General features: G+C 35.2%; 1 protein-coding gene across 2 annotated transcripts in view; it reads right to left on the bottom strand.

The window, feature by feature from the left end:
* Positions 1-777: 777 nt before the first annotated feature.
* The window catches only part of PNPT1 (polyribonucleotide nucleotidyltransferase 1), a 48,583-nt gene continuing 28,922 nt past the window's right edge, over positions 778-20,438 (bottom strand). For both annotated transcript variants that reach the window (XM_060605435.2, XM_060605446.2), the window contains exons 16-28: positions 17,853-17,919; positions 17,681-17,770; positions 15,876-15,929; positions 11,218-11,324; positions 10,625-10,696; positions 10,470-10,533; positions 8,897-8,980; positions 8,498-8,581; positions 7,359-7,465; positions 7,227-7,282; positions 6,193-6,271; positions 2,184-2,231; positions 778-1,064 (exon numbers count right to left, since the gene is read on the bottom strand). In XM_060605435.2, coding sequence (XP_060461418.1) covers positions 906-1,064; positions 2,184-2,231; positions 6,193-6,271; positions 7,227-7,282; positions 7,359-7,465; positions 8,498-8,581; positions 8,897-8,980; positions 10,470-10,533; positions 10,625-10,696; positions 11,218-11,324; positions 15,876-15,929; positions 17,681-17,770; positions 17,853-17,919 — 1,071 coding nt within the window. In that variant the 3' untranslated portion in view covers positions 778-905. The remainder of the gene's footprint in view (positions 1,065-2,183; positions 2,232-6,192; positions 6,272-7,226; positions 7,283-7,358; positions 7,466-8,497; positions 8,582-8,896; positions 8,981-10,469; positions 10,534-10,624; positions 10,697-11,217; positions 11,325-15,875; positions 15,930-17,680; positions 17,771-17,852; positions 17,920-20,438) is intronic.

Raw genomic sequence — 20,438 nt, 5'->3', positions numbered from 1 at the left:
AGAGTTATAAAAGGATTGCATATTCTAAATTATGGCTTCCATCAGCTATTCACTTTTTTGTGGATTATGTGATAAATGAAATCATGGAAATGAACACTTTATAGCTATTACTAATAATTATGTCAACAGCCTTTATATAGGACTGTTTCAAACATTAACTGAAAATCAAGGTCTTTCCATCCTTTATACCAGGAACATACATATGTAAGCAACATACACAAAAAATGACCTAGATCCTTTTGATGAGTAAATGATTTTCCTATATTTTCTAAATATTCTAAATATATTTGCTAAATTTGAAAAATGTACTCCCTCATTCTAGTTAGGATCCCATTTATAATATTTATTCCACTACATTTATGGTTTTATGACCAATTTGAAAGATGGTGTATCATTAAAAAAACAGATCAAATTAGCTTCTTCAACTCCTTATTATATCTGGTAACTGTACTAAAGAAACTGGCTTTGAATACGGCAAGTCCCAGTCTGTGAAAGTTGTAGGCAAGTACAGCACTTGTGCAGAGGTAAGCTATTACATGACCAAGGGTAAACTGTCACAACTATATACAAAGAAGGAAAAGAAGATATGTAGGAAGAGATCCATTACAGTAGCAAATGTTACCTATTATTTCTAAGGTTTTAAGCTATTTTGGAATTATAGGAACTGAAGGGCAATCTTTTTAAAGATGTATATAAATGGTTTAGTTTTAATATTTATTCATTTATAACATAAAAATAAGAATAGAAGTAACTCTTAAAATAAAAAAATAGACCACATAAAATGAGCATTTTAATACAAATCATTAGAATATATTTATACTATATATAAATCTATACATTAGAAGACACTACTGAAATTTTGCTCTACAGAATATCATTCTAGAATTCCCTTTAAAACAACCAAATCACTGGGAAGAATTAGATGATGACTGTGAAACAGATTCTCCCATTACAATACTACTTCTGTCATTTAGAGTTTTGACAACAGTTGTAGCTGGAGACTGCAGCACTTTACGAGAGAGCCTCATTCTTCCATCAGCTGGATCACGTCCAAAGTATTTCACCTATATTAAAGAAACAAATTTACTTTGAAAGTTATAGTACAGTGATTGACATCCAAATTAGAAGATATTTAAATTTACATAGTGCAAATAAAACAGATTAATGTTTTTACTTGTCTGTTGAAAGCATAGCTCAGTGCTAAGTAGAGGTATATGCTAATAAATATAATTTGGTTAAACAGTGATTATAAAAAAAGAAGAGACCAGCATTTAGTTGTCCAATTATAATCTTCTGTTAGACTCATCTGTGCCTTCCAGGTCTCTACACTGGAAGAACAGTGAAAGCCATGGTCAATGATTCTAGATAAGGGATTTCTGAGCCTAATGGTGCTACAAACTATATAGGATTATGCTTGGGTCATTTACACTATTTCTCAAAAAGGACTATCACACTGGAGATTATTTGGCTTGACCTTAGACAACACAAGTCAGGGGGAATTGTGGCAGTTTTAAAGTCCCTTCCGATGTTAAAAAAAACAATCTTATACAGATGTATCTTAGTTTTTATTCTTCTCCAGAGGCTACTTGAACAATGGGACTACAGATTGGGAATAAACTAGAAACCTTAGTTACCCGGGTCATGGATGATAGGTGTAGCTGGAATGTGGTATGGAAGAACAATAAAACAAAAGAAACAAAACCAAACCACACCACACCAGACTGGCAATGACTTCCTTTATCCACTCATAAAAGACTATAGAAAAGGTCAAACAACATGGCTTTCATCAAACTTAAAAACTTTTAGCCTTAAGCAATGTAGAAGCAATTAAAGTCTCAACTCCTCAAATATGACATTCGAGGCCTTCAACAGAGTTACTACACTTTCAGGGTTCTCCTGTCCTGTCTGCAAATCACTGCACAGTCATCATTGACCTCATGTATTTTTTAAAGCTCTAAAGGGGACTACTGTTCTAACTAAACTATAAGCTAGGGGAAAGAATTGCATCTTAAATCTTTAGTGAGTCTATTTAAGAGCAAACCTAAAGTTTAAAAAGCACAGCATATAAATAATGTAAATCACAGATGTTGCTTTGATTCTTTCAGCTTACTTAAAAAAAAAAAAAAAATTCAAACTTCGGATATAATTTACAACATTAAGGGTAAAAAGTTGAATACAAGTACCTGAATTTCTTGGCCAACTTCTAATCCTAAGGCAGTAGGATGTTTAATCTGAAAGAGAACATGTTAATCTATTAGTTGTTGTATATAATTTCCTAATATCCATAGTAGTACACATTTTTTAAGTAGAAACAGCTTTATTGTTTTTTTGATTATAAAATCTGTTGATAAAGACTTAATACATAAGTATTCAGATGACAGCAAAAATTACTGAAGACCTCTATACTTTTAGATCACTACTGCTAATACAAGTATTCAAATGTCTACTTAGTGTGTATTACATTTGTAAAAATGGACCTTACTGAGCTTGTCTTAGAGTATGTTAATTTTTCATTCAATAATATGTTGAGGACATCTTTTTACAGTGGTGAGAATGGACATCCCTGTTTTGTTCCTGACCTTAGGGGGAAAGATCTCAGTTTTTCCCCATTGAGGATGATAATAGCATTTGTCTTTTGTATATGGCTTTTATGATCTTGAGGTATGATCCTTCTATCCCTACTTTCTTGAAGGTTTTTTATCAAGAAAGGATGCTGTATTTTGTCAAATGCTTTCTCTGCATCTATTGAGAGGATCATATGGTTCTTGTCCTTTTTTTTTTTATTGATGTGATTAATCATACTGATTGATTGGCGGATACTGAACCAGCCCTGCATCCCAGGTATAAATTCCACTTGGTCGTGGTGTATAATTTTTTTTAATGTATTGTTGGATCTGGTTGGCTAATATCTTGTTGAGGATTTCTGCATCCATGTTCACCAGGGAAATTGGTCTATAGTTTTTCTTTTGTAGTGGGGGTCTTTATTTGGTTTTGAAATCAAGGTAATGCTGGCTTCATAGAAAGAATTTGGAAGTTTTCCTTCCATTTCTACTTTTTGGAACAGCTTTAAGAGAAGAGGTGTTGACTCTTAACTTAAATGTTTGGTAGAATTCCCCTGGAAAGCTATCTGGCCCTGGACTCTTGTTTTTTGGGAGATTTTTGATTACTAATTCAATTTCTTTACTGGTTATGGGTCTGTTCAAATTTTCTATTCCTGTTTCAGTTTTGGTAGTGTATATGTTTCTAGGAATTTGTCCATTTCTTCCAGGTTGCCCATTTTATTGCATATAATTGCTCATAATATTCTCTTATTATTGTTTTTATTTCTGTGTTGGTTGTGATCTCTCTTTTTTCATTCTTGATTTTATTTATTTGGGTCCTTTCCTTTTTCTTTTTGATCAAACAGGCTAGGAGTTTATCAATTTTGTTAATTCTTTTAAAGAACCAGCTTCTGGTTTCATTGATCTGTTCTGTTTTTTTTGGTTTCAATAGCATTAATTTCTGCTCTAATCTTTATTATTTCCTGCCTTCTGCTGGTTTTGGGTTTTATTTGTTGTTTTTTTTCCAGCTCCTTAAGGTGTAAGGTTAGGTTGTGCATCTGAGACCTTTCTTCCTTCTTTAGGAAGGCCTGGATTGCTATATACTTTCCTCTTATGACTGCCTTTGCTGCGTCCCAGAGGTTTTGGGTTGTAGTGTTATCATTTTCATTGGCTTCCATGTACTTTTTAATTTCCTCTTTAACTTCTTGGTTAGCTCATTCATTCTTTAGTAGGATGTTCTTTAGTCTCCAAGTATTTGTTACCTTTCCAAATTTTTTCTTGTGGTTCATTTTGAGTTTCATAGCATTGTGGTCTGAAAATATGCATGGTACGATCTTGATCTTTTTGTACTTGTTGAGGGCTGAGGACTTTTTTTTTTTTTTTTTTTTTTAATTTTTTAAATTTGTTTTTGAGACAGAGAGAGACAGAGCATGAACGGGGGAGGGTCAGAGATAGAGGGAGACACAGAATCGGAAGCAGGCTCCAGGCTCTGAGCCATCAGCCCAGAGCCCGACGCAGGGCTCGAACTCACGGACCGCGAGATCGTGACCTGAGCTGAAGTCGGACGCTTAACCAACTGAGCCACCCAGGCGCCGAGGACATCTTTTTATATCAATGTACGAAACAATAGAGTATTCAATTATGTAATTTGTTTGATATCCTAAAGATGGTCATTTAATGTTTTCAATTCTGGTGTTACAAATGTTAATAATTACTGAATCTAGGTGTAAGGTATATGGGTGTTCAGTGTACTATTTTTTCAACCTTTCTGTACGTAATTATTATTTCAACAATTGTGTATTCATTTACTCAAATTATCCTCTCAAAACAAAGTCCTAATGTTGAACTTCTAGGGCCAAAGGTACTCATACACATTTACCAAACACTCTCCAAAATGTTTGCCCCAATCCTGTCAACAGTATCTGAAGTATATGAGAATGTCCATTTGTTTTACCATATATTTACTCACACTGGGAATTTTCAACTATCTGAAAGCTGAAAAATAGTAACTTAGTTTTATTTGCATTTAAAACAATTGCTATTGCTATTGCTCTTTCTTACTGATCCATATAATCCCTTTGTGTATGAAACCTCTCTCATGTTATATACATTTTTCCCCCTAAGTTGCTACTTGCCTTTCAGCTCAATTTTGCCACATACTTTTTTCCCCTTAATGTTTGTTTTTGCGAAGGAGAGTGTGAGTGTGAGCAGGGCAAGGGCAAAGAGAGAGGGAGGCAGAGGATCTGAAGCAGGTCCTGCACTATCGGCACAGAGCCTGACACGGGACTCGAACATACAGTGAGATCATGACCTGAGCTGAAGTTGGACGCTTAACTGAGCCACCCAGGCACCCTTCTGCCATATACTTAAAAAAAAAAAAAAAAAAAAAAAAAAAAAAAAAGGTCAAATTTAATCAATTTATTTACATTTTTGGCTTTGATATCATGCTGAAAACTATTTCCCCAGTCCCAATATTATTAAAATATCCCAATTTTCTTCTAGTGTCATTCCTCAACGCCACTCTCCCATGCCCAGATTTTTTTCTTCCCTCATCACCTTAAAATGTTTTTTTGTTTTTAACAGCTCCTCAAAGCAGATGGGATTTTGGTATTAAAAAAAGTAGACATCAGGGCACCTGGGTGGTCAGTCCATTAAGTGTCTGACTTCGGCTCAGGTCATGGTCTCACGGTTCACAATTCTGAAGCCTGGATCAGGCTCTGTGCTGACAGCTCAGAGCCTGGAGTCTGCTTCAGATTCTGTGTCTCCCTCTCTCACTGCTCCTCCCCTGCTCACACACTCACTCTTTCAAAAATATACATTAAAAAAAAAAAAAAAGTAGATATCAAACCAGCTACTCCAATATGAATTACTGAATAATCTTTGTTTCTTCACAGACTGAAAATGCAACTTTTAGAATGTATTATGTTCCCATGCATATACCTGGATGACTTCTGGTCTCTATTTTCTGTTGCATAAATTGTCTATTTCTGGGTAATACACTGTTTTATTCTGTATAGCTTTATATTTCAAGGTTTGGTAAACCAAATACTCCTATTCTCTGCCCCCCCCCCCCCCCCATAGTTTTCTTGAATAGTTTCGTATTTTTAGCTTTATCCTGCCATGCTTGGTTGGTCAAGAAAAGTGGCAAGACAGGGCTACAACTAGATATTTGTAGTTAACTGCCACGTGTTAACTCTAGATGTAATACTCAAGAATGTTTCTATTCCATCATGAAAGAATAAATATAAACATCTGTGTTAAAGAGTATAAGAACCTCTTGTCATTTTTAGTTTTCTTTATTTAGGCTAGTATTGGAGAAAGTACACAATCCTCATCAACCCAGGTAATTTTACTCTGATTATTTTAAGGCAGTTTTATATTTTTTTTTAATTTTTTTTTTTTAACGTTTATTTATTTTTGAGACAGAGAGAGACAGAGCATGAATGGGGGAGGGTCAGAGAGAGAGAGGGAGACAAAGATTCTAAAACAGGCTCCAGGCTCTGAGCTGTCAGCACAGAGCCCGACGCAGGGCTTGAACTCACGAACCGTGAGATCATGACCTGAGCCGAAGTCAGACGCTTAACCAACTGAGCCACCCAGGCACCCCTTTAAGGCAGTTTTAAAAATAATCAAGTTATTTATTTTTTTTTACCTTTCGTTGATCAAGTTGTGTGTTATGAAGCAGTACTGCAGTCATATTTGGATATAGTTTAACCATTACTCCAGTGTCTCTGAAAAGGAAATAAGCCTAGTTAAAATAGTAATATCTGTGTATGTACTGATAATCAAACTGATTACGTATTCATATGAGAGCAAAGCAAACACACACACACAATAAAAAGTAGGATTCTCTAACTTATATTTTCAATTGAACATACAACCCATATTTAAATACTTGTGAATCAAAGTACAGAGAAAAGATAAAAAGGACAAGCTTTTAGACTGTATATTTTTCTGTATTTCTTTTCATAGTATTTCCCAAAACATTTTGAAATGACATTAAATATTTTATTTTACTTTTAAATGTTTATTTATTTATTTTGAGAAAGAGAGGGAGAGAGAATCCCAGGCAGGCTCCATGCTGGCAACACAGGGGCTTGAACCTATAACCATAAGATCATGGCCTGAGTTGAAATCAAGAGACAGACACTTAACTGACTGAGCCACTCAGGCGCCCCTCCTTTGGTTTTTATTCTTTATTATTCATTTCATATCACTTTGAACATTCAGGCTACATCTGATATAGTTTTTTTTTCTTCTTAGTGGATTTTCTCATTCTGAAAATCAATCTTTTCAGCTGATGTTGAAGCTGACATTTTAAAAAATGCACTCCTTAGGCATTAAGTAATACTATCTTTACAACAAACTAACAAGAAACTACCAGAAAAAGAAGAAAGAAAAAGGAAATATTGCTAGGTCTTTTCTGGGCCTGTTTACTATTAGAAGATTTAAATGGTGGGAAATTTGGTTTAAGAAAACAATTCAGATATAAGAATCTATTAGTACAATCGCAGAATCATCTTATTGAAAACAAACTAGTATAGAAAATAAAATATACCTTAAAAATAATTAATGATTCTATGGTTATTGACATAAAATCTAAATACCTTATACTTTCAAAGTACATAATGCAAATGCGAAGTTAATGTGCACTTATAAATCTTATAAAAACCAGAAAAGCATTACCTGATTTCAGTTATTGTGGCAGTATACACTGCTCCAAATTCTAGTTGGTGCTCTTGCTGTAAGTGCAAAATAAGTCATAAGATTAATAAACAGCAACAAAAAAGAAAAAAGTATTATAAGATCTGTACTTACATCATCTCTGCAGATTTCAGTAATGAAGTCTCTTGCTTCATGCATAGCACTGGGTGTTGGTGCAAATACAGAAAATGTTTCTTCATCCACCTGACTAATAGTTACTCCTTTAAAAAAGATAATTTAACATATTAAAGTTAACTTGCTCATGTGAGGAGTGCCTGGGTGGTCAGTCAGTTGAGTGTCTGACTCTTGGTTCTGGCTTAGGTCATGATCTCATGGTTTGTGAGTTGGGGCCCCACACTGGACTCTGTGCTGACATCACAGAACCTGCTTGGGATTTTCTCGCTCTCTTTCTCAAAATAAATAAATAAGCTTAAAAAAAAAAGTAGATGTGACAGCAAGGGATTGACCTGTAAATAGCTGGGCAGGGTTGTGTTATATTTAGTCACTGCTTTAGGAATGATAGGATTCATTCACCAATAAATACATATTGCACACCTGCTATGTATCAGACATTGTGCTAAGCCCTAAGGAAACAACAGTGAGTCACTGTCCCTGTGCCCTTGGAGCCTACAGTTTGGCAGGACAAAGCATATATAAGTTCTAATTTTGGAAGATTTGGCTTTGCTCTCTTAATTATGAGTAGAAACTATACTATAATGTTTTCCTCACCTTTTCTTCTTTCTCTTACCCTTTAGAGTGATGAACAGACGGGTAAGGGATGAAATTATGTCAGTTTATCAACTAAAAAGCTGGTTAAGGCAACTCTGCTTCTCATTTTCCCTCAATAACTTCAAAGCTGGTAAGTACTAGGTAACTTAGATTGTTTCCAGAAAAAACAAAGTATACTATTTCTATACATACTCTTTAAATAAAATAGCTTAAATAAGACTAAGTGAAAAACAGAATAGAAGATTACAGCAAAATCCTCTAAAGTTGAAAACTAAACATTTTTCTAAATGTTCAATTTTAAAATGTTGCAAATAAACTGATGAATTCTAGGTGATCCTTCTTGAATACAGTTAAGGATGAATGCTGATTTATTAAGAGGCATACAGAAAACGTAAAGACATGTCAATATTACATTCTTTTCTCTTGTTCTTTTCTTAAACATATTTTTGGAGCATCACAATAGAGATGAAATGGACCCTTACATGGCCTAGCAGTAAAACCCCCAAACTTCATACAACTCTCACCTGTTTCAGCCTGAAGCTTTTTTAAGTGATATCCACCTGGTCCAACAAATTTTGCCCGTTTTGATAATGGAACCTGAATAGTTTCTGAAATGTAGTACAGACAAAATTATAAATAACTCAAATATGTATATGAATATAAAACATGTCTTGATCAGTCAAGATTTTTTTTGACTTAGACACATGTAAAAATATTTCATGTAAAATAGAAAAATAGTTATTTGACTAAAGTTTTTGAAAGTTCTAATGTCTAAAAATATCTCCCCAAATTTAAAGCATTTTCACTATGGAAGTATTTATAATATTTCTGTTTTATGTATGGAGTTAAAGGAAATTTAAAATAACATACTTTTATATATTAATGTTTACCTTATCATGGAATAAATAATTTTAATGCGTTACCTACAACAGGTCCATTTTCTTTTCTAGATGCTCGAGGTTTTGAAATAGTTTTGTTCATAATCTGTAAAATCTCCTTCTTTGCCACTATAAGAGATAAACACATGATAAAAATTATAACTACAGTTGACCTTGAACAACTAGAGACTAGGGACATCTACCCCTGCTTAGAAAATTCGTCTCTAACTTTTGATTCCCCAAAACTTAACTACTAATAGCCTATGTTGCCTGGAAGCCTCATCCATAACAAAAAAGTTAAGTAATACATTTTGTATGTTATATGTATTATACACTGTATTTTTACAAAGAAGTAAGCTAGAGAAAAGGAAATGTCATTAAGAAAACCATAGGATGGGGTGCCTGGGTGTCAGTTGAGCATCCAACTCTTGATTTTGGCTCAGGTCATGATCTCATCATGGTCCATGAGTTCAAGCCCCAGGTTGGGCTCTATGCTGACAGCATGGAGACTGCTTGGGATTCCCTCTCTTGCTCTCTCTGCCCCCCTCCCTCTAAATAAATAAAAAACATTAAAAAAATTAAAAAAAGAAAACCATAAGGAACAGAAAATACATTTACAATACTGTATGTTTGTTTATTGAAAAATATTTGTACACAGGCATGTCAGGTAGCTTAGCTAGGATGGGGGCTCCCTGTAGAATGGCAGAGCTTCATAGCCTGATTGCCTAGGCTCAGTAGTGGCAACCTCTGGGTGGCCTGCAGGTAGCAACAGTTGTGTGGAGACAAAGTATAGCTGCCTTATCTGCCTGGGCATGTACCACAGTCCCATGGCCATTCACCTGACACCTGTGGCCACTCGTGAGTGCACTGGTCTCCAGGGGTTCCTTGAGGCCAAGGTGCCATGGTGGGGAGTGGGTCCCTCCCCAACCCCACAAGCACTGAAGACTTTGTGCAGGGACTCCTATGCAGTGCTGTCTTGCCCTCTGGGCATGTTCCTCCTTCAGCTGAGGCTTTTGCCAGCCAGCCCTGGGTGCTTGACAGGACCACCCTCTCAGCACATTGGGTGATCTTCAGCCCAGCACAATTATGGGCCCCCTGGGGGGCTGCTGATGGCCTCAGAAGGCCTCTCAGGATAGTCAAGAGTATAGCAGGCATGACCTTTGTGTGAGATGCCTTTAGTTGGTTGGATGGAGACTGGGATGGGCAGTAGAAAATAAATGCCTTTGCTGTAAACTTAAAAAAAAAAATCCACATATAAGTGGACCCATGCAGTTTGAGCACATTGTTCAAAGGTCAACTGTATATAAAATAAATGAGATCAGATATAGCAGCATTCTTAGTTTTTCCAGAGTAAAACCCAAATTCTTTAACTTAATAGTCAAAGCTCTTCATATCCTAATTACCTTTACAAGTCTACTTATAATCCCCCTTCTCCATAAATCCTATAAAAACTGAATTTTCTCTGGTCTCTCATAAAGGTTGTTACATGAAATTTCATTTTCTAAAGTGGTATTTTATAAACAAGCCCATTTTTAATAATAAGTTTAATGGGAATTATAGTTGCCATGAACAAATGAACAATGATGGAAAGAGAATCAGGCACACTGGGTTAGCTTACCTGAGGCTTGTTGAATGGCCTCCATTACAATTTTTATTGGTATTCCAGGTAATTTAATATCAGCCTAAGATGGAAAAGCCAAAAAATGATATAAATATTACTTCATGACATTATTTAAGTATTATACAAGTGAAACAAAATAGGTTTTAAAATACCTGTAATGCAGTTATTCCCTTATTAGTGCCAGCTATTTTGAAATCCATGTCACCATTGTAATCTTCGATTCCCTGAAAGAATTTAAGAAAGTATGATATGGTTTTAAACAAAAATAAAATTCACCCAGTTACTGGAGAAGAATTAAAAAAAATAGCTTTAGAAGTAAACCATGTCTTCTGAGACTAAAAACAAAGTGTCTTCTACATTAACTACTGCTTCTCATTTGTGACTTTAAGTTGTAACTATTTCATCACAAAATCACTTTAAAATCATGTTCGTCACATAAATGCATAAGGATTCATTTACAATCACCCTAAAGTGAGCCATTATGAATATTTATAGTGTAATATATATATATAACATATATATAATATATATATATGTTATATATATATATATATATATATATATATATATATATATATAACTCATATCCTATAAAATTCAAGGCTAGTATTCAGAAGAAGAAAGTAAGCACAAGGACCTTTATTTCTCAAGTAATATTATTCTTCTAAACATACAATGTTTATAAAATGTTTATAAAAATGCATAATCTTCACTCTTAAATATTTGAAAATGTGGATATACTTGCCAGAATATCTGTCAGCAATCGATAATCTTCTATTTCATCCTTGTCAGGATTGTTTTTAGTGACCAATCCTATTGCCACACCTGCGACAGCAGATGAAATTGGAACTCCTATAGTTGAGAAAAAGAGCTTGTGTGTAATGTGTATATCAGCCTAACACACATATCTATCATACTCTTGACATTTAATGTAGGTGAATAGTGTTTTAAATTGACAATCACCAGAAGTAAGTTGGAGAGGTCATCTGACTACCTCATTTCTTTTTAAGCATACGATAAAAGCCCCTTAAGACAATTCTAACAGGTAATTACTGTTCTCAGCAAAAACCTCTATAAACATAGCAACCTTAACTCCTAACAGAATCCATCCATCTTTTTGCTTTTGGTGTGTTTACCTTTTTTTTTTTTTGAAAAGTAACCATGTATTTGGTAAATTCTTCTAGCTTGAACCCCTCAGTTTACCTTTCCATGAAAGCCATCATTAGGTTTTGTGTATCCTCCCAGAAAATTTCTGTGCCCAAATATGAATTGTAGTGTAATCTTCTTTACTTATGGAAGCATACTGAATGCTCTCACTATCCTGCACCTTGTTTTTTTCACTTAATAACATACCTTGGATATTGACACATAATTGCCACACAAAGCTCCACCTTCTTCTTTTGAATGGCTGCAGAGTACTCCCCCCATGGGTTTATAGGCCACATAACAGAAGTGGGATTACTGAGTCAAAGGGTGTGTGGGTTTACATTTATTATAATTCTGTCAAACTGCCTTCCAAAGAGTGTAGCATTTTATATTTTTACTGGCAGTATTTGAGGTTCTACATTCTTAATTCCCATCCAATCTCTTGACCTTTGTTCAGATAAAGGGTAAAAATGTAGCTTATGGTTTTTAATTTGACTTGTTTTTATGAGAAGGGTTAAACTTCTTTTGAATGTTTATAGGAAATATAAAAATAGATTATTTCCTAGTCAGTTGACTTTGTTTATTGTGATTTATTTTCCTGTACAGAATTTTAAATTTATATGCAATGATGGTTCCTGGATTCTGCCTAAAATGTTTTTTCCTAAGATTTTGATAAAATCTTCAATGTTTCATTTTTATATAACCATTAAAAAAAAAATTTTTTTTTAATGTTTATTTATTTTTGAGACAGAGAGAGACAGAGTGCGAGTGGGGGAGGGGCAGAGAGAGAGGGAGACAACAGAATCTGAAACAGGCTCCAGGCTCTGAGCTGTCAGCACAGAGCCCAATGCGGGGCACGAACCCACGAACCATGAGATCATGACCTGAGCCGAAGTTGGATGCTTAACCGACTGAGCCACCCAGGCACCCCAAGCATTTTTTTTTTTTTTATCACTTGGAACTTATTATAAAGGAGTGTGGCAGGGGAATCTCATTTCATATTCTCTAAGTAATGTCACTTATGCCCATGGTTTTTAACCATCACCTATAATGCTGATGACCTAAAAAATCCCTCTCGCCTGCCTACTTCTCTTTGCTAAAGCCTTACATCTGTATACCCAATAATTTGCCTTGGACATCTCTTGCTAAATGTCCCAAAAGCACCTTAAATATATATACGTATATTCAAAATGTAATTACCCCCAATAAATCCTTTTTGTCTTGCCTTTCTTATCTTGGTTGAATGCAACTAAGACACTTATGCCAGAATCAACACTTCTTTCCTCATGTCCTATATCCCATGAAGTCACAAAGATCTGATAGTTTATCCTTTAAATATTTTTTTTTAGAAAGTTGTCCTTTCCCCTAAATACTGAAACATCCATTGCTACTCCTTTAGTCCAAGTTCACATTATTTCTTGCTCTGACAGCATTCTCCCTGTCTGGTTTCCCAAATTTTAGTGTCTCCCCCCCAGCTCTCATTCTCTCCCACTTCATCCTCCAGGGCTAACATCTAAGCTGGGAAAAACTACCAAAAAGAAAAAAAAAAAAAATCAGATTAAAAAAAAATCAAATTCAAATCAAATCTACATAAAATTCTCTGAGTTCCCCATTATCTCCTTTCAAGAAATTTTTATACATTTCTATGGTCAAAAAAGTTAGGGAAATAGTATATATCCTATTTCTAGAGATTCAGAATTCATACTAGCATATTAAAGTTTCTTTAACTCATTAAATAAACCTGCTTAACCCTGCTCAAATGTACTTTAGAATAGAAAAATTTTCAATAATCAATATCCAGCAGGAACACTAGTTCATAGAATACAATACGGAGTTGTTAAATACTAGCTTTAATTTCAAAATCCTTAGCATAACAATAACCTTTAAAATCTGGTCCCAATTTAATATTTTTTTCAAATACATTTCAGAAACACGCTATACTGCTTTCTAACTTTATACATGTTGTTGCCTTCAATGAAATATGGTCCCTGCTCCTAATGACAGATCAAAAACTACTCAACCTTTGGAACAAGATGAAATGTAGCTGTCTCTATGAAGCAAATTTTCTTCAATCTAATTCTTCATCCATATTGTGCATATTTATGCCTTTTACCTATTTGTATTATCTTTCTGATTTGTTAGTGTCTTTGGGTTTTTCACACCTGTAAGATTTAAAAAAAGTAGGTACCATTTGTATCTCTGGAGCACAGGACAGTGCCTGATATAGGGTGTGGCAAGCACTCAGGTTTTGAGTTGAATTGTATACACTTTGTTGGCTTTTCCCACAGGACTTGACATTCCTTCTTGTCAAATTAAATTTTTTTCTATTTGGCTTTTTTTTTAATCCTGTTTTTTACATTTTTTAGAGATCAAAATTGTCATTTAACAGATCGGTTACCTACTCCTTTTTAGCAGTATCCTTTTTATCAGCAGGCCAGTTTTCTCAGTTCAGTAACAAAAACATTGAAAGGGACAGGGTTTAGAATGAAGTATCCTCAAGCATTCCACTTGAGGTCTCACTCCAACATACTGATCTGATTCTCTTATCTCCTCTGCTCATCCTTCCACCAGTTATGAAGGTGCACCTATCATCCACCTCAATTTCTGCATCATTTACAGAAAGATCATAAACTGTGTCTCTCTAGATACACAGCATAAGCAACATTCCCCACACCCCCCTGCTCCAAATCTAGTACTATTTTCCAAAAATGGAACATTGGTTTACTATGACATGTTTTAAGTCAGTCCCTTCTCTTCACAGTCCCCTTCCTTCCTAAAAACACTTATACACCTTTCTTTTCATAATCTATTTGAGTCTTCCACAGTCAAGTTCACTGAGTTATGCTTTACAGAAAATACTTTCCTTTCTTTCAAAATTAAAAACTTTTTGTGTCCTTGGTATACCAGGTTCTGATTTTTCAAATACTGCCAACATAGGTCAGTTTTCTCATCCTGAAGATCGTCTTTTTAGTTTGGGTTTTTGTCTAGACCAAAAGATCTGAATTCATTTAATACAGTTAAAGGTTCTCTCTTTTTACTTTATCTTTCAGTTCACCTTTTTGAGAATATGTTGTGTTTTCCAATATGAAATTGGAAGACTGATGAATTCAGGACCCACAAGGACAAGGACTTCATTTTGTTCATCTCTGTGTCCCAAGGGCTTAGATTAGTACTTGGCACAGGAGTGACATACAGTAAAGATTTGTTGAATGAATGCATGACGGTGAAAACAGCAACCTTAAATATCAGATTCTGTTTTCCTTCTACTAAACAAAACTGAAAATTGCCTTTAGCATTTTTTTTTTTTTTTGCTTTGGCTTAAGTTTTCATCTTTCTAGATAATGTTATTACATATTCACACCATTCTTTCATCTCATTCTTGGTTATAATATCCTTTCTATCCATTTCTCTGTACTATAAATGTGTGAACTTAGAGGGAACTCCTTGTATGGCCTCTTGAGTATTTTTAGGTTCCTTTTTCTTCTGAATGGCATCATTGGTGGGATGCAGGAATTGTTTTCAGAGCCTCTTAACATGTTGACTCTTTCCCTTTTGGTGTTTTAGACCCAGAGATTATACTGAACCACCTGCAGTCTTCCTTCCTAAAATTCTGTGTACCCTTCTATGGGTGGTATTGTTCTTCTTTTATCTTGCATAAATTGACTAGAAGATTACATGGTTACTTTCTTTTATGGGTCCTAAATACTTCTGCTTGGTGATCCAAACTTCCTTAGTGAATGGAATCAACTGCAGAGCTCTTTACCTTTTGGAAGGTGAGAAAGCTCACTGCATCGCCAAGGCAAGTAAATAATTTCAGTGTTCTGCTTTTTGCCAGAGATAAGAATTCTAGTAGATATCTGTATAGTTGAAGGTGTACTTTGATCTTGCTCTAGTTTAGTTTGGTAATCTGTAATCTGACTTCTCCAAGTCTTAGTAAAACCCAATTTTTAAAAAAAAAATTTTTTTTAACGTTTATTTATTTTTGAGACAGACAGAGACAGAGCATGAACGGGGGAGGGTCGGAGAGAGAGGGAGACACAGAATCTGAAACAGGGTCCAGGCTCTGAACTGTCAGCACAGAGCCCAACATGGGGCTCGAACTCACGGACTGCGAGATCATGACCTGAGCCAAAGTCGGATGCTCAACTGACTAAGCCACCCAGGCGCCCCAGTAAAACCCAATTTTAAAGAGATCTATATTTAATACTAATCAAATCCATATAAAGCGTTAGTAGTTTTGAGACATAATCCTTTTACCTGCATCCATTAATGCTAAGCTTCCACCACATGCAGATGCCATTGAAGATGATCCTATGGAAAGAAAAATACTTGCTTTATAGTATACTGATTTTTTTAATTTTTTTTTTTTTAATGTTTATTTATTTTTGAGACAGAGAGAGACAGAGCATGAATGGGGGAGGGTCAGAGAGAGGGAGACACAGAATCTGAAACAGGCTCCAGGCTCTGAGCTGTCAGCACAGAGCCCGACGCGGGGCTCGAACTCACGGACCACGAGATCATGACCTGAGCGGAAGTCGGCTGCTTAACCGACTGAGGCGCCCCATACTGATTTTTTTAAGTGTTGAAAATTGTTATATTGGTTATTTCCTTGTATATATTCAGTTATCTTTCCTTCTTTCTTTTTATTTATTTTTTATTTTTTAAAATTTACATCCAAATTAGTTAGCATATAGTGCAACAATGATTTCAGGAATAGATTCCTTAGTGCCCCTTACCCATTTAGCCCATCTCCCCTCCCACAACCCCTCCAGTAACCCTCTTCTCCATATTTATGAATCTCTTCTGTTTTGTCCCCCTCCCTGTTTTTATATTATTTTTGTTTCCCTTCCCTTATGTTCATCTGTTTTGTCTCTTAAAGTCCTCATATCAGTGAAGTCATATGATTTTTGTCTTTCTCTGACTAATTTCACTTAGCATAATACCCTCCAGCTCCATCCACGTAGTTGCAAATGGCAAGATTTCATTCTTTTTGATTGCCGAGTAATACTCCATTGTATATATATACACCACATCTTTATCCATTCATCCATCGATGGACATTTGGGCTCTTTCCATACTTTGGCTATTGTTAACAGTGCTGCTATACACATGGGGGTGCATATGTCCCTTCGAAACAGCACTCCTGTATCCCTTGGATAAATGCCTAATAGTGCAATTGCTGGGTCGTAGGGTAGTTCTACTTTTAGTTTTTTAAGGAACCTCCATACTCCTTTCTTTTTAAAAGCAATTAACACAAGCTCTGCTAAACCACAAACTACAGGACTACACAATCCAGTATGATAGGTACATGTAGCTACATGTAGCTACTAAATTTAAGTTAATTGAAATAAATTCAGTCCCTAAACTGCATAGCAGAGATAACTTTCATCATCACATAAAGTTATATTGGGTAGCAATGCTATAGGAGATTCTAAGAAACCTCCCACAAAACCCAGCACACCTCTTTTGTTGCTTAATCAGATGTCAGTTAAAGATACAGGCTCTGGCTCTCTCACTGGACCCTAAGTCACACCCAGTAGAGAACAGAAAGTCTCTAAATTCAGAGGGTGTTTTTGTTTTTTAAAAATATCATCTGATCTGTGTCTGATATATCTTTGAGATCTCTGTGATCTTTCTATCTCTAATGACCATACCTTGCCTTGACCTGGGTACTTAATTTTAATTTTAATTTGATCTTATAATTCAGACTCTCTCTGTTTGCTATTTACTTGTATCTGTGATATATGATAGGTGTCCCCTACCAAATGGATCACTCTCTTCTGGTGCTTTCTTGCTGTAAGCTGGCCTTGTTTATTCTAAAAATAAACATCCCCAACTGGATAAGTTATAAAAGATAAAGAGAAATATTCATTTTATATTGCTTTAGAAACATCTCATTGGCTAAGAACAGAGATTTAGACAGTATATGATTAAACACATTTTTCTTTTGTAATGGACTTGGGCACTGTAGTTATAAGCATAATGTAACATTAATTATGAAAAGAATATATAGAGAGAGTTCTGGTCTTTTTGACTAGAAAAATTTTATATTAATACTCTACCGTTTGACTCTAGGACTTCAGATGTGACTCTTATGGTGAAAGGAAAATCCTTGGGGATAACAGGATACAAAGCTTTCTCAGCAAGAGCACCTAAATTAGAATAGAAAATAATAAGGATAAATGTATTAAGTCTCTGTAAGAATACCATTTGAGTTTACAGATTTGTACTCACCGTGCCCAAGTTCTCTTCTGTTCACACCAGTGACTTTGCCAATTTCATTAGTTGCATAAGGAGGAAACTTAAAAAAATAAACACATATACATAAACAACCAACATGGAAAGATATCTGACCTATATTACCAAAATAATAACAAAAGTTACAAAACAGTAGAATCCCATTTTTTTTTAAAGTACATTTATGTATGTAGAAAACGTCTGAATATCTGAAATATACAACAAACTGCTAAAGGTATCTATTTCTAGTGTGTATATGAGCCATAGGGGAACATGGATGGTTATGGGGACTTAATAACAATGACAAAGTATTACATTTTTATAAGAAAAATATATACAAATTAAAAAAAAATGCACACTGAGGAAATAGAGATCTTTTTCAGTAAGGGTTTTCTTTTAGTCAGAGGTTGCAAACTATTTTATTTGACCAATACAGTATCTCAAAGGAATATGAATTAGTTGCAGTCATCTAAAATATTGGGAAATTTCCCATAAAAATTTGGAATTCCAGTTTCTTAAACAAAATATTTTTATTTAAGGGGTGTCTGGGTGGCTCAGTCTGTTAAGCATCCAACTTTGGCTCAGGTCATGATCTCACGTTTCGTGAGTTCGAGTCACACATTAGGCTCTCTGTTGTCAGTTTGGAGCCTGGAGCCTGTTTCAGATTCTGTCTCTTCCTCTCTCTCTTCCCCTCCACCACTCAGTTCTGTCTCTCTCAATAAATAAACATTGAAATTAAAAAAAATTTTTTTTAATAAAATTGATTTTGAGAAAGAGAGAGAGAGTGCAAGTGGGGTAGGGGCAGAGAGAGAAGGGACAGAGAGAATCCCAAGCAGGCTCCACACTGTCAGCACAGAGCCCCATGTGGGGCTCAAACTCGTGTGTGCTAGATCATGACCTGGGCTGAAATCTAGAGTCAGATGCTTAACTGACTGAACCACCCGGGCACCCCTAACAAAGTATTTTTAAAAAGGAGTGATGATGGTACATGAATCTGATCAAGCCTCTGGATCTAGCCATCAATTTTCAGGAATGCAGTCAATTTTCAGGAGACAGAAGGACAGAGAAACTTGCTGGATTGCACCATGAGTGTGTAATCAGCAACATGCAGACTGTGGGGAACTCTACAGGTCAGATGGCTCTGGGACTTCAACAGACAGACTGAAAAGAAAAGAATGTACTGGAGGAGAAACCTATAGATTAAAAGAGAAATCCCAAATTAAAAAAAAAAAAAAAATGGACAAGACTATAGTGTCTAGGGATGTACACTAAAAATGCAAGGAAGTAATTACTATAAAACTTAGGAGAGTAGTTATTTTTAGGGAAAGAATGATATTGAGACTAGGATGAAAAGCATGGAGAGGTTTCTGGGGTGACTGGGAACATTCTACTCTCTACCTTGGGTGGTAGTTTGTAAGGGTCTCTGCCTTATAAAAACTCATTATGCCATCCTTTTATAGGTTTTTCAGTATCTGTGTTTCATTTTACAATAAAAAGTTTTTAAAAAATGAAATGATATAGCAGGGGCACCTGGGTGGCTCAGTTGGTTAAGTGTCTGACTCTTGATTTCAGCTTAGGTCATGATCTCACAGTTTGTGGGTTTGAGCCCCACATTGGGCTCTGCATTGACAGGGTGGAGCCTACTTGGGATTCTCTCCCTCTCTCTCTTCTCTGCCTCTACCATGTTTGCTCTCTCAAAATAAACAAGTACACTTAAAAAATTTTTTTAAAAAATCAAATGATACAGCAATAACAGCCTATATCCTTTTCATGCCCCCTCCCTCATTTCTTTTCCCAGTAATCAGCTAGAGCTGCATTTTTCAGAACTGCCCTTTTAAAAAGACTGTCATGTGCTGTGCAGCTCACAATGAAGGATATGCTTCACTCAGTTATAATTCCTCTCTGGCTTCTATAACATCTGGGTATATCCAGAACAGGGTATTTATAAGGGACCGAAAACCTGTGAAAATCTCCAGGTTTCTGGATATTCTCTAGCAATTACTGTCTACGTGAAGTGTTCTCTATTAATTATAGCAGACTCAACAAAATTGACATGTTGGGATTCTGGGCAGCCAATAATGGTCACTCAAAAGTGAAGAGACTTGCTACTTTTATACCAGCCTCCCTGCATATATGCTTCAAATACTAACATTAAAATGCTATATATAGTGTCTGGTTCCTTAGGATTAGTTGTAAATAAAGTCAATCACAAACTCATAATAATTTCACATAAAGTAATTTACTATCAAATACCTTAGAGTTCTTTTACTATTTTTCAACTGAATAAAAATATGAACATTTAAATGAACTAAAGGGAGAAGGTGATTTATTGTTTGAGGTATTTGAAAAGTCCCATTTTTGCTTGACACATGTGAATGGGTATGACTTTTTCTTGACTAAAACAAAGCTGTCTACTGTACTTTAACTTTTATGTATGATTCAGAACATGAAGTTGTTGATTGAAGACTATGGCTTAGCTCTCTAAATTCCTTTCTGCATGTAAGAAAACAATAGTGCCAAAATCCACCTTTTTTTATTTTATTAAAAAAAATTTTATTTATTTTTGATAGAGAGAGACAGAGC

Source organism: Panthera onca, chromosome A3 (genome assembly GCF_046562875.1).
Source record: "Panthera onca isolate mPanOnc1 chromosome A3, mPanOnc1 haplotype 2, whole genome shotgun sequence".
In the NCBI taxonomy this organism is placed as follows: Eukaryota; Metazoa; Chordata; class Mammalia; order Carnivora; family Felidae; genus Panthera; species Panthera onca.
The sequence above is the reverse complement of the archived record's forward strand: the minus strand, read 5'-3'. Positions and strand labels throughout refer to the sequence as shown.